The sequence below is a fragment of the Sardina pilchardus genome, chromosome 8 (assembly GCF_963854185.1).
Source record: "Sardina pilchardus chromosome 8, fSarPil1.1, whole genome shotgun sequence".
Classification (NCBI taxonomy): domain Eukaryota; kingdom Metazoa; phylum Chordata; class Actinopteri; order Clupeiformes; family Clupeidae; genus Sardina; species Sardina pilchardus.
In genome coordinates this window covers 22,745,419-22,770,418 of record NC_085001.1, presented here as the reverse complement: position 1 = coordinate 22,770,418, position 25,000 = coordinate 22,745,419, and the positions used below count along the sequence as shown (strand labels likewise).

General features: G+C 45.0%; 1 protein-coding gene across 2 annotated transcripts in view; it reads left to right on the top strand.

Annotated features, from left to right (window-relative positions):
* Positions 1-25,000, top strand: part of edil3a (EGF-like repeats and discoidin I-like domains 3a) — a 124,354-nt gene that overhangs the window by 20,811 nt on the left and 78,543 nt on the right. The window contains exons 2-4 of one of the 2 annotated variants that reach the window (XM_062543253.1): positions 4,411-4,485; positions 14,523-14,552; positions 24,125-24,253. In XM_062543253.1, the coding sequence (XP_062399237.1) occupies positions 4,411-4,485; positions 14,523-14,552; positions 24,125-24,253 (234 nt within the window). Of the gene's footprint in view, positions 1-4,410; positions 4,540-14,522; positions 14,553-24,124; positions 24,254-25,000 lie in introns of both variants that reach the window. The other variant, XM_062543252.1, reaches the window with a different exon arrangement.

Below are 25,000 nucleotides of genomic sequence, written 5' to 3'. Positions count from 1 at the left end.
GCTTTCATAAGGTCACAATTCAGTGAGGCAATTTAGTCAATAAAGAGTAGGTGAATGTTTAATTTAATATGGGACGTATAGATGAGTAAGTAGGCTATACAAATTACTGTGTGACTGTGCACAGGCATATATAGCTTTTCACACTGAACTTCATTCTCGAGTGAAGTGTTGCGTTGCTTGGTGATGGGAGACAAAAAGGACTGGAACTATTTTTGTGGGCAGAGAATGAACCACACTCGCTCATGGCAGACTGCTTAACTATTCTAGATAGACAATCTTAGAATTCCGGCTTTTTGTGTGGGAGCATGTATTGGGTTGTCTGCTAGCCTATCCAGCACATAACTACCTTCTTCACTGCTATCAAAACATTACAAGAATTATGGGCCAAAATATTTTCTGCTTTGGTATCACAACTCCCCTCGCTCTCTCTCCATTGCAATAATCAGAGAGGAATCCCCATCTCTGTCACAGTTTCCAGACACTCCGCAAATACTCCTCCTAAATTAGCCAGCCCATCTCTTTTTCCATGTTGTGGTCATAAATGACCTCACTTAAGCATTTAGCTAACACTTAGCGTTCCCCTTTATATATAACATTCCTTTAACGTCTCCATTAACACTCCATTGCTGAATCTTTGCACTTCTGCACACTGCATGTTTGCTAGCTTGGTGCCATCCAGCCATGGTCATGGCTAGCATCTTGCAGAAGGGTGGCAGAGCTCTCCTTCTCTGCAATCTTGTGTCTGCGGATATCAACCAACTGACTCTTGTGACTGGTCAGCTACTTGTGTGTAAACACAGAGCTGGTGTGCCCCTTTCGATCAACAGTCTTTCCCAGGCAACTTTCAGTGAGGTGACGTCTGCTGTTTAAACAATTGAGCTTACTTAATGTGTCTGTAGTCTATTTGATTAGGCCCTTTTCATATCTATGCCCCATCTTATTGTCCAAAGCTTGTATTGTAAAGGGAGGGAAATACATGTTTTTCTTTGAGGAATCATCTCAGTTTGCCCTCTGAGACTATGAGGGGAATTTTGTTGTTGAATTGCATTATGAATTGCATTATGTCTAGTCTGGTTGTCGCCATACTGGGTTCACCCAGCCTACATTATGTCTGTTTCTGTTATCACTTCTCTGACTATAGACACACAGTATATCTAAGAATTAGACCTATGTTTATACTGTAGTAATGCATGCATAAGTCACAGAATCACTCAACAGTTCTAAGTGATTCAAATATGCTCATGAACGTAATGAGATCCCAACAGATTCAAATATATCTGGGGGGCGAAAGGGGCAAAGGGGACTGTAAATAATGAATGTAATGAATAATATTGTTTTAAAATATTTTCCTTTTGTACAGAAAGGCTTGGAGGGACCTTTAAGGCAACACTATTAAACCAGAGAGACAGAGCCATTCTGTTTTTCTCTTGCTAAGCATTGTCCTGATGTTCAAAAAGCCTTATTAGTTCTTGAAAAGCCCCCTGCTTTCCTGCTCAAATAACCTCAATTGGCAAAAGGGCCCTTTTAAAGTGCACTCCTTAGCTAAGGAGTATCCGGACGTCTTGTAGCTTTGCAGCAACTCCCGTCTCTAGTAAGCAAAATCTCCTATAGAGACGTACATGTGTTGCTGTTTGTGCTCTGGTTTTGCTGTAAATAATCATATTTGCATCAATATTAACATGTTTGCATCATATTTTTATTTCTACCATTTGCGTGGCAAACAAAGGCATCTATTATTCATACAGCGCTTGAATAAGTGAGCGCAAAGGCACAATTAGCATTGCTCTCCAGTAGCTGTAATAAGATGTAAAGTCTAAACATTAATTATCACCCTCTTTACATTCTCGTTTCAGACATGGTCGTGTTTACCCTTTTGTCTTATTTACCCTCTGTGCTATTTGCGGCTTGTGCGCTGGCTGAAGCTGGCTTGAAACAGCAGGATATCACAGTGCTTTATCGCAGACCAAAACCCTTTGTGTGGAAGGAGGAGACAATCCAATCGAGACAACTTCCAATTCCCTCTCGGAAAGGGATTTTTTTTTTGCATATGGTCTGTGTTTATGCTGTGCTGAGGTTAGGTGATCTCCGTATTCAATTAAATGTATATGGTACCACAGATGGATCGGTATTACTATTGGCTAGGCTTGCTGGCACTACAGTGGTCAGGATGAGCTTCAGCCTGATTCATGGGAGTTGGACCCTTCTCAAAGCGCATGGACAGTACGTTGGTCAACATTTACTCTCTGCCTCCTTTTTTCCGTGGGAAAGGGCTGTTTCTGTTGGATCTTCACACGGTGATTGAATAAGGTCGTCACTGCCCTGGACCATCCCATACGCTCCGTGCTGCTCCACCTGTTACCAGCTGTCCTGCCGACGTACAGTCGCAATGCTCCTGCATTGGGGAGGGAGGGGGGGGGGGGGGGTGGATCAGGAAAAGGACAGTCCCCGAGGGGATTTCCCTACTTGCGCAGCTCCAGACGACTTTTAAGTCTTCAAAGGCCCAATTGCCATCTCCTGTCCTCAGGCAGGCTCCGCTCCCCTGTGCAAACCTTTCAGTGCTAAACGCTCAGTCTGCTCCCTGACATCGCCTCCTTTCATTGCAGTGCTCACTGCACACACTGTGTTCTTACACACCGCCTCTCTCTCTCTCTTTCTCTCTCTCTCTTGGGCTTTTTCCCTTTTTCTCTTTCTTTCTCTCTTTCTGTCTTTCTTTCTTTCTCTTACCTCCTCTCATCTCCTTCTCTCCCTCTCTCTCACACTCTCTCACTCTCTCTTTTTTTGTATCTCTTCCTATCTATCTGTGGGTCTGGCGTTCTTCCTCTGAGCTCTTCATCATGGTGTTTTGGCTTGTTAAGCCATCTGCGTCTGTCTTTCATGTTTGCCTCCAGCGCCAAGTGTCTCCGTGTGTTTTGTTATTTTGCGCCATCTTGCCCCGGGCTTCCAGGAGCGTATTCCCTGCAGCCATTATATCCAATTAGCAGGAGAACGCTGCGTATACCTCCCCGCCTCCCCTCCTCCACCCCCCCCCCCCTCCCCCCCCACACACACACACACACGACCTACCCCACCTACCTACCCCAGCCGCCTTCCCACTAGCTATTCCCACCCTTCCTCTCAATAGGAAGGAAGGCAATTCCCTGCCCGCCTTTCTCCCTCTTGTACGTTCCCAAAAAAAAACAACAACAACAAAAAAAAGACACTGTCAAAGCGCTCGGCATGCTTGGAAGGTTTATAGAGCATTCTTTCATTTTTTTCTCTCTTTTTTTTGCTTGTGCCAATTACACAGCTCCCAAGCAAATCGTCCTCATAAACCAGCTGTTGTCTCCATGGGCCGCTCGCCCCAGTGTCGCTACTCTCCATTATCGCCGTCCAAACTGCAGGGCTGTGGAGGCTCTTGGTACCCGACGCTGACCTGCTTTGACGGTGACGTGTTGCACCAGGGCAGAATAGCCCCAGACAGGTTACACGCACAGTAACCTACAAAGGAGCGTTTAACTCCTAGGCACGTTCACAGCATCGATAGCACACACATGCAAGTGCTTAAGAGGGAGGCTCGTGTTGCTCATGCTCCGTGCACATGGGGGTCAGGTACTCTGCGTCGCTCTGTTGCGTGTGGCTGTCTTGTCGGTGGCTGTGGTTTGCGCGAGGGCAGATCTGGAGCCCCATAAGATAAAAGCTTTCTGGGCTGGCTGCCCCTCTAGCCCCTTTGGTGGCTCTGCTCGGAGCCCCCCCAGGAGATTAAGATGGGGGATACTTCATCTTGTCTGTATGGCACGATCCTTCTCTGCCACCACCTTTGTCCCTCTGCATCCTGTTTGGCACTAGAATAGAAAGAATAGAATATATACTTTTTTGATCCCGCGAGGGAAATTCGTCTCTCTGCATTTAACCCAATTTAACCGAATTAGTGAACACACACAGTACACACACGGTGAGGTGAATCTCTCACTAACCCAGAGCAGTGAGCTGCCTGCCCAACCAGCGGCGCTCGGGGAGCAGTGAACTGTGGTGGACTGGTCAGGGATTGAACTCGCAACCCTCCGGTCACAAGCCCGAAGCCCTAACCAGTACACCACGGCTGCCCACACTAGTGATGCTTTCAGCCATACGCATGCAAAACTGCGTTGATGAAAATGATGATATTGTAGCATGTGAGCCCCTGTCCTATGGTCAGCCTGAAATGTAAATTAAAAAAATACGCAATAACTCTGATGACATGCAGTTATAGCAAACCAAAATGTTTCTGACCACCAAGAGTGACAAATAATTGCAGTTGGCTTGTTTCCTTTATCGAAATAACCTCTAAAACTGAAAAGGAAACATTGGAATCATTTTGTTGTTGTTTTGTTGTTGTTTTGTTGGCTATTGTCTGATCTTCTCCTCTCTGTGTTGTTGTTGCTGTCATTACAGAGGAGACGTGCGAGCCCAACCCATGTGAGAATGGGGGGACCTGCCTCACGGCACTGAGCAACGAGGCGTACACATGTGAGTGTCGCACCGGCTTCACAGGGCCCAAGTGTGCTAGTAATATGGAGGTTGGTAAGTGACCCGGAGATCAACGACAGACGTGTTTGGTGTTTGTTTGTGTTGTTAGTGTTGTGACCCCACAGCTGTCAGTTCGTTAGGCAGCACCGGCTGTACAGATGTGCTAGTTTGTTTGTTTGTTTGTTTGTTGGAATGTATATTTGTTTGTTTGTTTGTTTGTGCATTTGTGTGTGTGCCTTCCTTGTTCGGTTGTGTGGTAACGTGACCATGATCTGACTCCCAATGCCACCCAATGAGCTATCAGCATTATAGTGTATTGTTGCGTGGATGTTTCTTCTTCTCCTTTCTTTTGAAGAGGGGAAATGTAAAAGTGGTTGAACATGTGGCTGTCATCTTTAAAGAGGAACACATGCCCCATAACAGCCCTGCGTAGGCCGTGTGGCAGCTCGACTTTTACAAATATGTGAACTCCCCCACTTTTTCCCTAAGGTTCCATGCCAGTCTTAATCCTAATTTATGCTCCTGAATTACCTTCAGAGGTCCCAGAAAAAACGTACTCCAGACTTTCCACTCTGCTCTCCCTGTGTGTTGCCACCACTTTCTCTGTTTTCCTTTCACTCCCTCCCCCTCCCTCTTTCTTCTGTTTAGCCAGTAATTCCCATCAGCCACCTGGCATATGTTTTATTTACATACACACATTTTTTTTTTTTTTTTTTGTTGCGAAAGCTCATAAAATAATAAAACCACTGAGGCTGGTTTCTGACCCGACCACATGTTCACAATATGCTGCTACCGTGGCACTTAGGCGGGTATGGAAAGAACGGCTTCTTTATGATAGTGACATGCATTTAAAAGAAAATAGAAAAAAAGCTTTTATTCCCTACCCGCCCCCATTGACATTCTTCACAGATGCCGTGCTTTAAGACACATTGCACTAAATCATTAGCCAGTAGGGCTGTTTTGTCGTTTACTCATCATCTCACTCATGCACGTTGCTGAAATGTTTCACAGACTGCAGACATCATGAGGTCTTTGGTATTTGGTGTGAGCATGGAGCGCTGGGGTTTAAACGTGGGGGTCTTGGAGATAGCAGGGAAAGCATGTCGCTCGCTCACTCGCTCGCTCACTCGCTCGCCCCCTTGACTCTTCACAGGCTTAACTTGTCCGTCTCTATCATCGTGGAGCAGCGCAGGCTGCACCGGGCACTCACATGAGCCAGCCGAGCGGATACATGTGGGCCAACAGGAAGTGAGAGGAGGGGAGAGAGAGACAGAGACAGAGAGAGAGAGAGAGAGAGAGAGAGAGAGAGAGAGAGAGAGAGGAAGAGGGAGGGAGGGAGGGAGAGACATACTGTAGAGGGAGGGAGAGAAAGATAGATGGAGGGAGGAAGAGAGAGAGATAGAGGGAGGGAGAGAGATAGAGGGAGGGAGGGAGGGAGGGAGAGGGAGAGAGAGAGAGAGATCAAGGGAGGGAGAGAGAGAGGGGGAGAGAGAGACAGAGAGAGAGAGAGAGAGAATCATTGAAGTCATAGTTGTTTTGCCCTTGGTCTCTTTATTGAGTGGAATTTAATTGTCTCAAATTTCTCTGTAGTCTTGATGAAACACCCGCCTGTTTGTTAATAATGAGCAGTTGAGATTGTGGGTTTTTTGTTGTTGTAATTTTGCATTGTGTTTTATTTTCCATCACAGTGTTTTATTTGCACTTTGAATAGCCTTGGGGCAGTGGTAACCTAAAACAGCCAACTCTCACATCTCTCTCTGGCACCTTATTTTTTATTATTTTACTAATTAAATAAAGCTATTAAACTAATGTGCAGTCCGCTGTACGCTCTGCACAGTGCACACCTAAATGTGAGCCTCACCACCAGGGAAGTTTTTTAACGTGTTTCTCCATAAATCATTACAGAATACAGTGATAAGGAATGTTATCTGGGTCACTGCCTGGCTGGAGTTGACCTTGTGGTTACTGGGGGCTGAAAGAGGTTGCAGCATTCAATTGATGTTGATATAGTAAGGTGCCGATGTGAATGCTGTTTGAATCTCAACTAGCTTCAATTTGCACAGATCCTTAAGGATACAGGACAATTCATGAATAGGTCCATAGCCCTTTTGAAATTATTCAAGCATATCTGGAAAAAAAAGACAAACATCAAATATGTGAACTTCTGCCAGAGACAAAGTAAACCTCATTATGCAGTTTAACAGCTAATGTAGTTTACTTTTGTCTGTTAAACTGCATTAGCTGTCCCCGCACCAAAATTCGCCGAAACAGGGAGTCTTCTGATTTCTATCCTGTTTAGAGTAAAGCTGCTTCACCCTGCCAACTGCTGATTGTGAGCGAATGCTTCGGCTTTGAAATCATCCGAAGCGCGATGCACTGAGGAGAACTGTGCCATCGAGCTCCTTCCTGCTAACGCGCACTTGGGTTGTTTTTCTGGCACAGCCGATGAAAGCAGCTGCACAAAGCATATCGATTGAAAGCAAAAGATGCTGATAGCCGTGGATCCGGAGAATGATGGGGATCTCAAGTGCCTGTTCTTTGTATGCAGTCAAAAACACTCTCAACACTTGACTCGTCACCTTTTTAATTTCCCATATCTGTCTAATTGCAGCAATTGTTTTGAACTTCAGTCAGCAGCAATGCTTAATAATAAAGTCCAGATAACCCTCAGGCCACTTGGTAGGTGGTTTTAAAAGACCAGTGCAATAGGGAATGAGGGGAAATGTTCTGTGATGGACAAAATGGTATTTAATACCTGTAGCTCATTTATCCCTTGTCAGTGCTTCAATCAAGTGCCACAATGAGTTGCAAATGAGTTATTTTACGTTACAGTGCAGCACCATTGTGCATACAGTAGGCTACATGTCATATTCTGCCACTGTATGGCACAGATGGTATTCACAGCCTGCACCAGAACAGTTATAGTCTTTCAAAAACTATCCATCAATAAATAGCTTCAGGGATTGCTTAGCTGAACTAGTTTAGATGCAAACACGATATCCTTTATTGCTCTTTGGAAGAAGAATGTCTGCTGGAAGGAGAGAGCTCTCAAATGTCGACATGCCTTTCTCATGCATCACCTTCAAGCCTTTTAGACTCATCAGCATGTTTGGTAGTGTAATGGTGCTTTAAATGAAGTCTTTAAAGACAGCAATTTTCTCTTTGCAAATCAGACCAGTTGCAGCCCCATTAAGCTCAATGAGGAGGGACTCCCATGTCCACTTGTTTTGAAAAATGCCATGCTCATGGTCAAGTTTGCTATTTGTAAAGAGACGGGTTTCCTTACATTGTCAGTAAAGTGACAGCAAACTACGTTAAGGTAATTGGTTGCCTGGTAACAGCTTGATCATTTGATTATTTGGGTTAGCTGACCCAGCAGCATTTCACAATTACACAAAAGTTTAGTCAGAAAGCTAGCTTGATTTGAATACTTTAAAGATAAGAATACATAAAGAAAAGTGCAAAATTAAAACATGGGACGAATCACATCAAAAGTAGCAAAGGGGGCATATAAAACTTATTTTGGTATTTGGCCTACAAAATGGGTTCAGACTGGAGCAACGACAAACAGATTTCTCCGCTTTAAGCCAAACTAGCATAGCCTACCATTCGCACAACATTGAATCGTTGGGCTTGAGTCGCTTTAGCACTTGACGTAGCTAGCCCTACAGACAGCTCAGGAGCATGATGATGCCCCCAAGTGGATGAGGTCTATCAATGTAAGCGTACAGTCTAAACTACAGTAGTCGGCCTCTGGCAATACCCCCTAACAGTACGTCTCATGTTTCAGATCTTTTCTTTTTTTCTCTTTTGTTATGTTGGAAGAGGCAGGGAAAAACACTTATCAGTCAGCCTTTTTTCCTCAGCTGTTCTGAAGAAGAGGGTATTATTTTGTGGTAAGCAGCTTAAAGGACGTAATTCTTTTCTGACTGTCCTAATTCAAACCAGATGAGCGAGTGAGGGGGAGAGCAGGAAACCCTTTAAAGCCACATGTCAACATTGCAGCTCGTGGTTTGCGGCCAGCCTCCTCGGCCGCTTGTGCAGTGCAGACAAGTCTGCAAAATAGCCATGAATTTGTTCCAAATCAACACATTGGCATCGTTTCACTACAGCTCAAAGCTCACCTAACGTTCTACCTCTCTGTGTGTGGGCATGTTTGGTGATGTGTCACAGTGTTTTCGAGTGTGTATTTTTGTGTTTATTTATCTATTTAATGAACTCTCTCTGTGTGTGTGTGTGTGTGTGTGTGTGTTTGTGTGTGAATGTGAATGTGATTGTGTGACTGTAATTCTGTTTTTACCAGGAGGTGATACCAAGGCACTTCATCTCCATTTAAATGCTCATGACTGTTATTTCTTGCTTACGTCAGTCACTGTAGAGATAGTAGAAAGGCAGACAGCCCACATGTTTAGGGATTGTTTGCCACCACCAGCAATTAAGATGATAACATAATCAGATAATTAGTTTCATTAAGTAATTATCATGCCCTGAGTAGGATATAAGCTCTTTATAAATGTTGGCCTGTCGTGAGGCTGGTTTTATGCCTGCCAAGTAAAATTGCGGCATTCTTCATCAAGGATCTTTTAGTAGATCCATTGATGACAGTGATAATTCTTTGTATGAGCACTATATAATTATCCCTATCTCCAGTCAGCCCAATGTAATTTTTCATTCTACATTAATGCTGGAGGGAGGGGGAAAAAAACTGCAAAGGTCCTTTGTGCAACACAGTTGGCTGGTGCTCTCGTGGAAGACGCGCAAATAAGATTTGTCGACTCCGGAGGGTGGCCTTTTAGTGGACAGCATTAACGGTGACAGGGCCGCCAGTCCTGCCTGCCACATCACTAAATGGAGATTAGACCCATTACCCTGATTGGCTCTGACCTTCTTTTATGCTCGCCGACTGAACAAAGAGGAACAGGAGAGACGGGCCTTTGTCCCGGACTTGTCAACGGCGCTGAGTGCTATATAACATGGCTGCTCGGCACCTCCGGCTCGTCTCGCGATTCTTCTTTTTCTTTTGTCATGCGGCTGACAGCTGAAATCCAAGCGGCACTTTAGGGCGTCAGTCCCGGTTTCAGTCAGTCGATATCTACACGCGGGACACACAGGGTCTGGGTTTTGCGGTTGTTTGTGTTTGGTGTTTTTTCGCTCGGGAAAATAAGGGGCTGTCTGCATATCGCGATTCCCATGTGTCCTCTTTGAACCTTTGTCTCTTGCTGTGGCTCGTGTTTGTTGACGTCGGGAAAAACAACCTGTGGCCCGAGTTTGTATCACACGCGCGCAGAGGGTCTCCGTTCGAGATGAGATTAGAGTAGAGGCGGAACCATATATATGGGGGGAAAAAAAACCTGGGTCTCTTCCCTGGGCAAACTAGACACGGCCGCCTCTATCTCCCCCTCACACCTTTAGAGGTCGGTATCAGGCAGGAGCGGCTTGTGCCCTTCCATAATGTATTTGGTTATGACTTCCTCCAGGTTGACTTTCAGATTAGGGCAATCTGTCCCTGGGCTTAGTCTTATCATCGCCCGGCCAGGATTATGTGAATGACGGAGCCACGGTCCGCTTCCAGAAATAAGTCATCATCACCGTTCCCGTTGCTCTCTGTCTCTCTGTGTCTCTCCGTGTCTCTCTCTCTCTCTTGCTCTCTCTCTCCCTCTCTTTCTCTCTTGCTCTGTCTCTCTCTCTCTCCCTCTCCCTCTCTCTCTCTTGCTCTCTCTCTCTCTCTCTCTCTCTCTCTTCTCAATCCTCATTGGTGCTCTGGCCTGGGAAAAGTGCCTGTGAAAGGGGCCTTTGATTTTGGAAGGGAAATGGTGCCCATGGTGAAGGTTATGGTCAAAGTGGCCAGAGAGTGTTGAGTGTTGAGTGTTGTCTGCCGCCACCTGTGGTCACTCCTTGAGTGATGTGTGGCTTTGCATGCTGCTTAAGTACCCTTTAATTTTAATAAATAAATGGACTCCACAGTTCAGATAATGACCATAGTTGGGAAGGAGTTGCATTCTCCCTTGTTATTGTATTTGGCAAAGTCTTTATGATTACTGGAAGTAGTACAGTGAGGCGTGGGTAGTGAGATGTGTTTGTGTTGGGGTGTAGTGGATGATGGGCAGTTGCTTGGAAGATGTTGCAACTTTTGAGAAGTCCAAGGAATTCTAGGTCTTAAAACTGTCTTGTGGGTCACACAGAGCCATGGTAATACTGCCCCCCCCCCCATACACACACACAGACACACAGACACACAGATACAGGCACAGATACAGACGCAGACACACGCACACAGACACACACACACACACACACACACACACACACACACACACACATTTTCTCATTGCATATGCAGTACTATCTACACATATCCATCCACAGTTTTTCTCTCTCTCTTTTTCTGAATGTGTGTGTGTGTGTGTGTGTGTGTGTGTGTGTGTGTGTGTGTGTGCGCACGCGCATGTGCATGTGTGTGTTTGTGTGTACTGCATGTAAAAGACTGCATTATGAATACTTGGAATTCTCAGAGATGATAAAATGTTTATAGGGAGGATGTGTCAGGCATGGCGATTTTGAAATAAGCTTTTTGCCGTTATTCACGGAGTTCACTTTACCTGTGGTGTGGTTTGTCACACCAGGGCTACAATTACACCCAACCGCTGAACTGTACCTACTTTATAGTGTTTTTTACAATCTCCTCACAATGTTACTGAGCTATAATGTCAGTATAGATTTGGAGATTATATGACTGAGTATATCATAGAAAATAGTATATCATGTATCAATTTGAAAGCCTTAATTGCGCCAGGAGCCTTATCCTCTTTTTTTTTTCAGATTCACTGACATTCCTCATATAGTTTAAAAGATGATCAGCTAGTTTTATGTTAGTACACCATTTCAAAGTTCATGGAATCTAAACATAGGCCAGTGTGTTGGTCAGAGAATTGAAAAATTGGTTTCAGAGTTCACAGTCCTCCTGCTACTGCTGTACTGTGCCTGTGGTTCTTATCAGTCATGTCAAGAGACTCGCGAATTGTGAGACTCCGTTTCGCTGATGACTCAAGAGAATCGTGAATTGTGAGACACTCTCTTTTGTTATTTGTTTACAACTCCCATGGTGGCGGGGAGTTTCAAAATAACACGGCGTATTCAAACAAGTCTCCCCATTTCATCCAAAGTTCAAGTAAGACGAGAGTGAAATTGGCAAAGAGATAGAATTGAGAATAGAGAAGGAAAAAGAAAGAGAGAACAGAGAGACAGTGAATGACAGGAAAGAAAGGCAGAGAAATGGAAAGATGCAGTGAGAAAAAGAGAGTGAGAGAGAAAGAAAGAATGAAAGAGAGAGTGAGACAGAGAGAGAGAAAGAGAGAAATAGAGAGAGAGAGAGAGAGAGAGAGAGAGAGAGAGAGAGAGAGAGAGAGAGAGAGAGAGAAATTCGGCGGCTCACTCCTGGCTCTCTTTGGCTCCCGCCGCTGGACTGAGGCCTTGTTTTCCCGCCTTGTTCGGCGGCGTGTCTCTGAATGGAGATAACACTGGACTCAGAGCTCTGTCTGGACGACTGGCCACACAGAGCGCAGAGACGGGCCTTGAGCACAGTCACCGCGGGACAGGCCCTGACGGATGTGAGCCTCTCTCTCTCTCTCTCTCGCTCTCTCTCACTCTCTCTCTGTCTCTCTCTCTCTCTCTCTCTTCCATAGGCACAAACACACTCTCTCTTTTCCCTGTAGTCTAGCACAGTGAGCGAGACGTCAAAGAATGCACGCCCTCCCTTTCTGAGTGTTGACAATTGTCTCAGACATACAAGGAACAGCACAGCACAGCGGAGCACAGCACACAACATCTGGGTTCGTCATTGTTTTCAGATGTGATGTGTATAAATATCTTCTTCCCACTGACTTTTGTTGCGTGCAAATTTCCCGGAGGACCCCGGAGACGTGTGAAAGCAGTGCGGTTATATTTTTTTTGTGTCAGAACTCAGTGTTTTCAATTAAATATTGATATTTTCATGCATTGCTGTGCAGGAGCAGGAGCAAGAGCAAAGGTTGTGTCTCGTCTGGGAAAGATGCAAATTTGTCGTGTACGTGTGCGTGTACGTGTGCGTGTACGTGTGCGTACGTGTGCTTGTGCGTGTGCATGTGCGTGTGCGTGTGCGTGTGCGTGTGCGTGTACGTGTACGTGTACGTGTACGTACGTGTGCTTGTGCCTGTGCACGTGCGAGCGCGTGTGTGTGCGCATGTGGGTATGCGTGTTTTACTTATTCTTTTACATGCCAATAAACACTGACATACATTCCTGCCCCCCCCCCCCCTACATTGCAGAATCAGATCCTCCACTCAGTGTGCAGAGCAGTGCACGCCGCCTTGCTTCAACTCCATCCCTCCCATTTCCATGGCTCATGACCCTCCCCCTCCCTCTTCCTCTCCCCTTCATCATGTGTGTGTGTGTGTGTGTGTGTGTGGGGAAATTTCATATTAACTCCATGTGAAAATGCATACATATGCATACCTAATAAGCAGAATTCTAATTAGTAAAAGTCTTCCTCGTTAAGATGCTTACCTTGGGTGTTGGGAACGTGATGTTCTCTCACGCCGCGTCTCTCCGACACTTATTAGGCGAGCGAGCTTTAATATTTAATTTCGGCTCTAAAAAAGCGCAGCGTCTTTTAATGGGTTTGTAGCCTCTTCAATCGCAGAGGTTGAGCTCTAGGTCTTGGGAAATCATGCCATTTGTTGACTAATTGCACACTTGTTTATCGAGATAGCACGCTGAGAATCACAGCCACATGGTACAGACTGTTGCGACAAAACACAAGAGTCCTCGACAACCTCTTTCAGATGATAATGAAAAGACTGGAGAGGTCGACAGGAACTCCATCGTTTCCCCTTCTCTCTCTCTCTCTCTCTCTCTCTCTCTCTCCCTCTCTCTTTCTGTCTTCCTTGCACATACTCTCATTCTTTTTCTTCTCTCTTTTCTCTCTACGTCTTTTTTTTTCTTCTTGATAACCTTGTATCCCCTTTAATGTCCCTCTCTTTCTGTCTCATTCTCTTTCCTTCAATCCCTCTCACACCCATCTTCTCTTGCCCATCCTCTCTCTCTGTCACTCTCTCTCTCTCTCTCTCTTCCTCTCTCTCTCTCCTTCTCTTCCTCCTGTGCCGCTCCTCCCTCTGGATTCCAGGGGTCGGAGCGCAAAGGCCCTCTCTCAGCCTCGTGTAGCCGGTGATTGGCTTGATGGAGGGTGATGATAATGGCTCGGGACACGCCGGGGTTCATCCTCGCCGTTCGGCAGCACGGGGCGGGGTGATTAAAAATCATGGGCGCACTTCAGAGCGTTGCCCTCCCCCCCACCACACACACACACACACACACCTCACCCCACACACACGCCACCGCAGTAATAAACATAGGAGCACAGAGGAGGACAGGCCCAGGACCTAGTGCTCAGTCACTGCATGGAACTCACTGCTGAGTTCGGAGTGAGAGAGAAGGAGAGATGGAGAGGGAGGTAGGGAGTGAGAGAGAGGGAGGCAGAGAGAGCGAGAGAGAGAGAGAGACTGAAAGAGAGAGAGACTGAAAGAGACTGTGTTTAAGGGAGAGGTAGAGAGGCCGAACCTCATTTGCGCTCTCGGTGTTGTGGAGTGGCGTGCCAAACTTTTAATTGTGTTTGTTTGTCATGGTGACAGTGTTATTATCATATAATGCATATGCATGTCTGTGTGAAGTTAATGAAGGATGTTTGAGCCAGAGTGGCACAGGCTAACAGTAAATTGATTAGGTAATGAATTCATGATCAATTCATTATTTAACCTCGGTATTAGCAAATGCATTATTTATAAATGTTTCTCTATGTGCGTGTGTGTGTGTGTGTTTGTGTGTGTGTATGTGTACTGTATATGTGTATATGTGTGTGTGTGTGTGTGTGTGTGTGTGTGTGTGTGTGTGTGTGTGTGTGTGTGTGTGTGAGAGAGAGAGAGTTTGTGTGTCTGTGTGTGCATTGTTTGGTTATACACAGTTCATGAAGTGAACACTTTTCCTTCTCTCTCTCTCTCTTTCAGCGGCAGATGGTGAGGACCCAACTCAAGCAGGTGGGATATTTCTAGAGTTGGTAACTGTTGTGTCTCCCTGGTGTGGCATATAAGCTTTATATTTCCTCTGCTGCCATTGTCACTTCTGTCGCACATGTCTCTCTCTCTCTCTCACACACACACACACACACAAACACACACACACACACACACACACACACACACACACACACACACACACACACACATACACACACACACACATACACACACACACACACACACACACACACACACACACACACACACACAGACACACACACACACAAACACACACACACACACACACACACACACACACACACACACACACACACACTGTCTTAAAGTTTTCTCTTGGTTTAAGTCAAACATCACGAGATTCACAACTCTTTCGGAGATTTTCTATCTCCCATTACATGTACAGAAATATATACATTTGTTTGCAGGTATGCCATTTCGAGCACTACATTAGGGGACAACTGCTCAAATGTAAACATGTCATGCTCAACATCATGTACTGTACGCGTTGGGCCCTGAACGTCAAAAGTGGTATGAAGTCCCATGTTAGAGCCCCAAGCTCAATTAAATTCAGCAGGTAATTACGACATGTATAATTACAACACATCCTAAGCCTCTTTGTAGTGTAGATTATGGAAGGGAGGGATGCAGAGAAGACGGAGGGATGAGTGAAAGCGAGAGAAACAGGTGAAGAGAAAGATGAATTATAATGAGGATGGTACAGCGAGAGAGGAAGAGAGGGAGCAGGAGAGAGTGTTTCAGTGACCAAGAGAGAGGAGAGAGGCAGACTGTGTGTAGGTGTGTGTGTGTTTGTGTGTGTGTGTGTGTGTGTGTGTGTGTGTGTGAGTGAGTGTCTACAGTATATGCGTGAAAGAGAGACAGAGAGAAATAGAAAAAGAAAATGAGAGTGAGGAGAGGCACAGGCCAAAAATAGAGAGTTAGAGAGAGAGAGAGAGACAGAGAGAGAGGGAGAGAGAGAGAGGGAGAGAGAGAGTATCCTAGTGATGTAGGGGCACAAGGGAGCTTGCTGCTTCCCCTCCTCCCCACTGGCTGCTCTGTTGCTCCAACATTTATCGTTTGATCATGCCTGGTCAGCACTCACTCAAGTCTCACTGATCTCTGTTGTCTCTCCAGACCGAGCTCTCGCTCGCTGGCTGGCTGGTTCACTCGCTCGCTCGCTTTTGAAGACATTCCTTTTTGCACTCTCCTCCTCACCCTTCATGGATGACTTTTTTATCTTTTGGGTGGACATTCAGTAGATCCCACCCCGAAATACCTCTTTCTGACAGAGAGAGAGAGAGAGAGAGAGAGAGAGAGAGAGAGAGAGAGAGAGAGAGAGAGAGAGAAGCATGTTATTCAGAATTAGTTTTCGGTTTTGTGGCAATAGATTCAATCTTCTTTTCGTTCTGAGCTCTTTTCTGCAAAGGGGGCAGTAGTCCGTGTGATGATAAAAGGAAGATAAACTTTATCCCACTGTGGGTTAAGCCGGCTCCCACTAAAGCATCAGTGAGTCGCACACTGTACCAACTACTCAGGCACGTGACGCTCTATGTGTCCAGCAGTATTGCCTGGTGAGTTCTGAGCTAGTTTTGAGCTAGTAGTACCATAATATACCTCAAGAGATCTACTTAAAGGCCTCTCATAAGTTCCCCAAGGATCTAGTGATGATGTTTGATGCTGTTAGCATTAGCATATCAAGCACCACGAGGAAAGATCATGCTGGATTATCATAAAAGCTCTCAAATGTCACGCCAACCAAGGCATAAAATGGGAAAAATCATAATAAGGCAAAATGAGCCATTCTTTTTAGCTTTATTATGTTTCTTCTCACTTAATGTTTTTTCATCCTTGCTAGACTTTCACAAGTGTTCAAGTTGGTGTGAAATCCAACAAAAAGGAATTCTGGTATTTGTTTTTTCATCCCTGCCTCCTTGGTATGCTTTGCAGACCTGTACACAAAGGGACAATGTTTTCTGTATGGCTTGTGCTGTCACACGGACTCTGAACTTCTTTCGCTCTCTGGGATGAATTCAGCAAATTGTTTGCCATCCATTGAAAGAAAATGTTGCATTGCAGGGTGAGGTTCCACACTGATTTATAGTCTCTCAGTGGTATTGAGGTATATTTTCATCAAATACATGCTTGTATATATATATATGAATAACCAACTCAGCAAGAAACATGACTATATATACAAGGAGAAAGCATATAACTCTACATTCAATGATCCTGGCGCAATGTGTATTCTTACCGCATCACAAAGGCAAATGAATCCTGCCGTTTTTAGGTCAAAGCTTATGATAATCTGCAACCATTACTAGATTGTTTTTGCTGTCTTTTGGATCTCTTTGAGAAGTCCATCTTGTTCTTTTTGTCCCATTCATGTGCTGTTCCCTCAAACTGACAAATGATGTAGTTTGAAATAGATTATTAAAGGAAAGTGTAATGACCAGGGTATATCAGTGGAGTCTTTCAGACCCTATTCATAGCTTTTCTTTTGTTCCCATATTCCTCTGGCCCTCCTGAAGTTAGTCTCTGCCCTTCGTGCAAACTTGAGGGTAGTGCTGTGTCTGGTTTTGAGGGACAGGATGTACAGTACGTGTCATCGTGCCAGCCGCTGAAGAGGTCATGAGCTCCAGACGCTTGTACTTTAGTCCAGCTGCGGATCAGGACGGTCGTAGACGGTCTGGCTCGGTCTGGCGGTCTGACCGTGCCACCTCGTCCAAACTCGTTACGTTGATAAATGCTGGACAGAGAGGATTCAAGGCAAGGACACAATTTGCAGAGTCAATAAGCCAGCCAGCATTGTTTTTATTCATTAAACCCACAACTCGGTCCGTGCTTCTGACTATGAGGACGACATGAAGGATAAAAGCAAATCCTCTGCCTGTGTGCAAAGTGACTTGGGCCGCGGTTGCCATGACAAATGAATAGCAGTTGACACATACACTAGTGATTATGCTCACAGCACAAGTCCATAGATTTGATTTGCAACCTGTTAGAGATTAACTCCCAAGTAAAGTTTAAAAGAGTGTAGTCATTTTCAGCCCCGCAAGAGTCAGGGGGTGCTTGGAGCCGAACAGGCATGAGTGAAATTACATCTGACATATTTACCGAAATTCACACGCAGGAAATTACACATGGTGCTAAAAGGAGACCCAGTGATTTTGTCTTATTAAGCCTGAATGGAGTGTTCCCTATAATTACTCTGCAAGACAGCTTCCCCCTTCCATAACACGGAATTTATTACATTTGATGTGTTGCTTATTTAATATGTACTGAGAAAGCCATCATCATAAGTCTAGGTTTTTTTCTAATGCAGTTCATTTATTATTATTATTATTATTATTATTATTATTATTATTATTATCATTATTATTATTATTATTATTATTACCATTATTATTATTATTATTATTATTATTATTATTATTATTATTATTATTATTATTATTATTATTATTTTATTTTATTTTTTTTATGTAGGATGGGGGTGGGAGGTTTCTTGATTAGGGGAGATGTTGTTCTGGTTACATTATATTACTAGTCTCATTAAGTGATTGAAAGGCAAATTCCACTGTCGGTGGTTCACAGAAAGACTTGCTACAGATATGCTAAAAGCCCCTTAGCTATTTGGCTACTCTTAGCATTGTGTAGCTGTTGGTCTTTTAGGCTGATTGTCCACCTCATTCTCTCAGGCAATATCCTGGGCATGCATAATAAAAAAGGAGAATGTTTTTTGATGGGAGCACCAGAAGCTGAGCTATAACAATTCAAGACTCCTAACAATTTAGAGCTATTTTTTTCTTTCTGAAAGTTATGAACGGAATCAAAAGCCTACTTTGGAAAGAACCGTGTTCAGGTGGATAATGAACGCACTACCTCTAAAAAGTGGGCATGCAAAAAAAGATTATCCAGTCAAGTAGCTTTTAGACTAAACATATTCAGATGTAGGCAGTGAATATGACGTTGCTTCTGATAATCATGTGGCTTTGACAAGTAATGCCATGCATACACTGTAATGTATGCATAGAGATTAGTAGAAGCGCGGTGCTTTAGGTTGTACAAGTTGAAGTGTCACCCTCTCTCCCCACTATTAGTGCATGTCTGATTTCAAATTAGCACAGACTGGTGGCAGCTTTGAAGGTTTCAAATCCATTGGGAGCGAGACAGCCCATTTCTGAGCCCGAGACTGTGCCACATCCTAGTTAATTAATGCCGCACCACCACCCTCATGAACTGATCTAAGTCTGTCGGCTCGACTCTCCTAGTCAACAGCATTCATACCGGGCCAAAATGAGAGCGAACGCTGTGGTGCCAGAAAATGGAATGACAAATGCATCTCAGCGACTTCAATTCTCTCATTAGAACCAAAGTGCTGATACAATAGATTTATAATACATTACACAGGTAGCAGGTACAACAGGGATCTAATTGTCTTTGATTTCTTGCCATGATATCATGAATCTATAAACAGTGCTGATATATGGGTGAGATTGTTAGCATCTTGATTTGTAAAGGCATCAAATCGAGCGCCAAATTGAGCAGTCCCTCAGCCTGTGCAGATGCATATATTCTGCTGACTAGGGAAGGTGCTGTCAGAAATGTTCCTGGTTTGCTTTTACATAATCTATCTCATACCAGAGAAGAACACAGTACATGGTGCAGGTATTTCTGTCCGTGTGCAATGTGACACATTGTGTGAAGGGGATGGTCTGCACACTGTGTAATGGCTCCAAAAGTACTTTATTTGTTTACTATAAAAGGCAACGTTTTGATCAACAGATCTTCATCACTATTCACACTTGACTTGTTTTGACTTATCAGCATTCATATTGATTCTGGAACATTCCTCATAGTGACGTTAAGTAAGACCCACGCCGTTGAGGCCTTTGATGAAACCCCTGGAAGTGTTTATGAAGAGCACGTGGTGCACAGCATCGGTGCGCGCTAGATAGGGACAGTAATTTAGCCCATGTGGATGCTGAGAGCCACGCTGCGTGCTGTGGTATTGCTAGCAAGCTGTGGTTCCTGGCTCTGCAGGCTGGTTGCATTCCAGAAGAGCAGAAACAACATGCTGACCTTTTTGAAGTCTTCTTAGAGCCTCTTTGTTGTGGCCTCTCTCTCTCTCTCTCTCTCCCTCCTGTCTCTCTCTCTCTTTCTCTCTCTCTCTCTCTCTCTTTCTCTCTCTCTCTCTCTCTGTCACTCACTCTCTTTCTCTCTGTCTTTCTCTCCTCCACTTGATGGCAGACATCGGGGCAGTCATATGGTTCATTCCTGAATTAATCATGTTCTGTCCTCGTTATGTGACGCTGACGCTTCGCCTGGCAGTCCCAGGCTCGTCTGAAGACCCACCGAAGAAAGGCCCAGAGGACACAACAAAACCCACATCTGTCCTGCCTCAGGACGGGAGCCAGCAACCTTTAAGCAACCTCTCTCTCCATCCCAAGACTAGAGTTAATTGTTGTGGAATTTTGATTGGATAGACTTATCAGTCGACTCCCTTTTCTGCCGAGGTACGGCAGCTGGTTTGGAAACGGAGGCAGAAGTGGGGATGTTTTAGTCGTCTTTTTTTTTTTTTTTTTGATTCATTTGGTGCAGGCATCAGTGTGACATTTCCCATGGCATTTTTTTTTTTTTTTTTGGACCGCCTCACCTTTCCAGCTCTCTCTCCGAGCATGAAAGACTTTCTAAGGTGATGCTGAACTTTTTTCTCCCCCCCCCTCCGGAGAGATTTATTGCGACACGCTTATTGCTCCGGGCCGCTGCGTTTTACCTCCTCCGACGTGCCCGAGACATCTTCCTCTTTTATTTATTTTTTTATTTATCCGGCGACCGGCGGTGGGTTCATCACGTCGATGTAGTCAAATGTCAGCGTACCTGATCCGTTTGGTCACGGCAGGATTAAGGGACTGGACGTGTGTGATGGAAAGTGGAGCGGCGCGGACAGGGGCAGAGAGGACGGTCTGTCCAAGGGAGGGGGGGGGGGGGGGGCACACACACACTAAAAGCACAGTAAATAGAGTCTCCTGCTGGGAGGAAGCCTGAGAGGGCCCTGGGGGTCCAGTGCCAGTCCCTATCAGATGGATGCAGCAGAAGTGGACTTAGTGACAGAAAGAGGGGAGCCGGTGCAGACGGGTACTCGCTGAAACTGAAACTCCTGCAGCAAGCAGTTCAGAGCAAAAAAAAAAAAAAAAGAGAGAGAATTAGAGTCAGGGATCTTTTAGAGGTCATGCTCAAAGAAAATAAGAAATAACATTTTCCAGAGAAATAAATGCTTGGAAATAAACAACTAGAAAAGTAAGTCTTTCAATACAGTAAGATGCATTTCAAGGCCTGTCCTGCCTTCTAACCTCTCTATCAGATGGATGAGAGCATGCATCTTTAATAAATTAATTCCTCTCCTCTGAAGAATGAGAGTGGTTTCTGGGTATTGTTTGTGTAGGAGCTTTGTTTGGCTAGATTTGTTTGTCTCTGTGTGTGTGTGTGTGTGTGCGTGTGTGTGTGTTTTGTGTGTGTGTGTGTGTGTGTGTGTGTGTGTGTGTGTGTGTGTGTGTTTGTATGTGTGTGTGTGTGTGTGTGTGTGTGTGTGTGTGTGCGCGTGTGTTTATGTTAGTGTGTGTGTGTGTGTGTGTGTGTGTGTGTGTGTTTTTCGGTTCATCTGCAGAAAAACAGGCCATCTATCCGCTGCTCGCTCAGCTGTAAAGTGCCCTTGCTTCAAAACGCATCCTAGCTGGCCCCGCTGTGACCCCCCGCGTACCGGGTCACTCCAGGTTCGGCTAATTAAAGCACCACCAGTTTTCCACAAGGGGAAAGTGCAACAGTGTTGTGTGACTCTCTGACATGGGTATTGCCCCCTCCTGGGCACACTGCCCCCCCCACTCCCCCCTCCCCCCAAACCCCCACCTCCCCATGCTCCAGTGAAGTGGAACAAAAAAAATATATCATCACACAATGTCTCTCGTTCCTTATTTTCACAGTGTCGAACACATTGACACTGTGGAAAGCATCATGACAGCTTGTCTGCTAATGATTGGAGTTCCCGGGGGGGGGGGGGGGGGGGGGGGGGGCTTTGTTTTGTATACCTGTCTCTTCAAAACCGCCATTTGTTGTTTACGAAAGGCCCTTCGAGTTGAGCATGAAGCCTGTCTGCACCTCTTCTCACCTCTGCACGTGTGGAATGGACACGACCATAAAAGGAGAACAAGTCTCATCCCCCTCCCTGAGGTAATCAAGCTAATTGATACCTTTACTCTCCTCTACCACAGTGTAGATGCGACCCCCCCCCCCCCACACACACCCCCCCCCCCCAATGTAATAGTGGTCTTTGGACTCCGCTGGAACATTGCACACAACCTCTATGGAAGACGCTCCATCATCGTCCTGTTCGTCAGCCGGGTACACGGCATCAGTGGCGGTACGAGGCGACTAATGGGGATATTATTTCTGTACGTGACTCGGACAGGTGCTGGTGGTGGGTGGTGATTGATCTGGAGGACCAGAGGACACTTTGCTCCCTGTGTTTAACCACAGAGCTGTTATTTATTTATATGTCTTTTTTCTTTTTTCTTTTTTATATTTGTTGGCGTGTTGCATTTGCGGCGCCTGGGTTGATTGATGGGCTACCTTTGTGATTTGTCAAAAGGAAATCGCCATGCGTGGCTCACTCGCTCGCTCGCTCGCTTGCGCCCGTCCGGAACAGGTCCGGCATCAATCAAAGCCAGGCCTCGGCCGCCGGGCAGCGGCTAAACAGTGGACGAGCGCGCGGCTGTCTACGCCTCGTCTTCTCCCCCCACACACACACACACACACACACACACACACACACACACGCGCGTGAGCAAGCACCCCACCTTCCTAGAGCACCACCACCACCCATCAGCCACCACCAGCGCACCACCCTGCCTTTCACCGGCAAACAAAAAGCGGACATCACAGGGAACAAAAGCAGGGATTCTTTTCGAACCCCAGAGCGAGGGGATGTCTCGGAGGACGCCATGCAAATACACATGCACACACACACACACACACACACACACACACACACACACACACACACACACACACTCATGTAGTGTCTTCTTGAAGCCTTTTGCCAGCCGTCGTCAGGCGGTGTGAAAGGATGCATTCTTCATTAGCGGCCCGCTGTCAGCTCGCCTTTGTTGGTGTATAGATGGTCACGTCGAAGGGCCCTGACGGCTGTCACTGCCTCCGTCAGGGTGCAGGGCTCTTTGTAATGGAGTTCTGCCAGAAGCCATTAGACATCCTCTGTTCTAATAATTAGCTCCGCTCTCTCTCCGACTGATTGAGTGAAGTGTCAAAACGCTTTGACTTTGATACCCTTGGTCGCTGTCTATGTGGACCATTTTTTTACATGGTGTTGCATTCAGTCTCTCTCTCTCTCTCTCTCTCTCTCTATATATATATATATATATATATATATATATATATATATATGCATATATATACGTGTGTGTGTGTGTGTGCAATAGTTAGAATTGCTCTCTACATCAATAGATTCAGGAGCATTCTTGGAAATGCACTGTGATCTGTGTGTGTGCGTGTATGTGTGTATGCAATAGGGTGATTGATAACGACACTAAAGATTCAGGAGTATTCTTGGGAATTTACTCTGTGTGTGTGTGTGTGTGTGTGTGAGTGTGTGTGTGTGAGAGAGAGAGAGAGAGAGAGAGAGAGAGAGAGAGAGAGAGAGAGAGAGAGAGAGAGAGAGAGAGAGAGAGAGAGAGAGAGAAGAGTGAGAGCTTGTATGTGCAATAGGGAACTAGAATTGTTTTCTTCCCAAGGATCTATGCATTGCTCTTGGAAGTGAACCGTCTGTGTGTCCAGCAGTGCGCTAGGATTTCACCCACAAATCATGTCGTTTTCTTGGAAATGTAATTTTATCTATCATGCAGTTCCTCACAACACAGATGCTAGTAAGCTTTGAAAGACTTTAGTTCACAGTCCAGTGACTGCTCTGAAAGTGGTCCATATTTTCTAGAGTTCGGGCACTCAATTATATCAATTTTGGATGACTGTTGCAATTTGGGATTTTGTGGCAAAATGAGCCATAAGACCACACATTTCTCTTTTGGAACATTTATGATCAGATACATGCTACAGTATGTTTAGAGTATGTTCTGTGTTCAAAGATGGGCTCCAGCAGTTCATTCATCAAAGCAGAAATCATTGGCCATGACATTGATTTCCTCTTCTGCTTATGATGTGTCTTGTAAAGCATATCAGCCATCACACAGACATGTTAGCAACATTAAAAATGCAATTTTCACCGGAGGGGGTCTTTAAGACAAGGCGGAAATCTTTACATACAGTACTGTCTACCATCTATGTTAGATTTAGGTGGCTGAAAATGAAACATGTCAAGGAAAAAAAGTATCAAACATATGTGTGTATAAACAAAATGTATAAGGAATGTAACGTTAACATCTTGATGTTAATATCAATCGCCTTGAGCTTAAGGCTCTAGAACTATAATGGACAAGATTATTTTAAAAGTGTGTGTGTGTGTTTGTGTGTGTGTGTGAATCCTAACGTGGGTTATCTGTCCTCAGGACCGTGCCACCCAAACCCCTGCCACAACGGAGGGATCTGTGAAGTCAGTGAGACCTACCGTGGAGACACTTTCATAGGATACATCTGCAAGTGTCCTCATGGCTTCAATGGAATCCACTGTCAGCACAGTAAGTTGAGCATGCATCCAACATCTTAGATGACTTCTTGTATCTCTCTCTCTCTCTCTCTCTCTCTCTCTCTCTCTCTCTCTGTGAAATCACTCTTACGGTGAAATCACTCAGAGTTCAGGATCAGCTCAAGTATACCACTTTGTTTCTTGTTAATGTCCTTTTCCATTAACACAGACCCATTTCTGGTGTTATTTTGGAAATTGTGTTATATTTATGCTCAAGCGTAATGACTGCCTAATCCTTTCCACCCTGATTATTTAATGCGGCAAAATCAATATTTTTTCTCACGGATGCACTGCTTAATTGTTTCCATTTCCAGTGTGTTGCCTTATTTCTCTCATTGTTTTTCTCAGCCTTGTCACATTATTGTTAACCAAGGCTACAACCAACTGGAAGGACACAACAGACACATGGGAAATAAATTCAATAAACTCAATGGCCATTGCTACAGGGTGACTTAAGGCATATTTGATAGTGAATATTTGTTATAAAATGTATGGCTATTACTAGGCTGTTATGGCTATATGTATGTAAGCTTTATATGACTATAAAGGCTTTTTTATTGCAACTAAATTGGCAAATGAATAGCCCAAACCTGTACGCCAAGAAACACCCTTAACAGGCACAGAGCATTGTTCCACTGATGGTGAAGATAGTGTTTTTCCACACATTTAGTACTAATGTATCCTAGCATAGCCAATTCATGCTGCCATTGCAGCCCTGCTGGTGATGGTAGGATGGCTA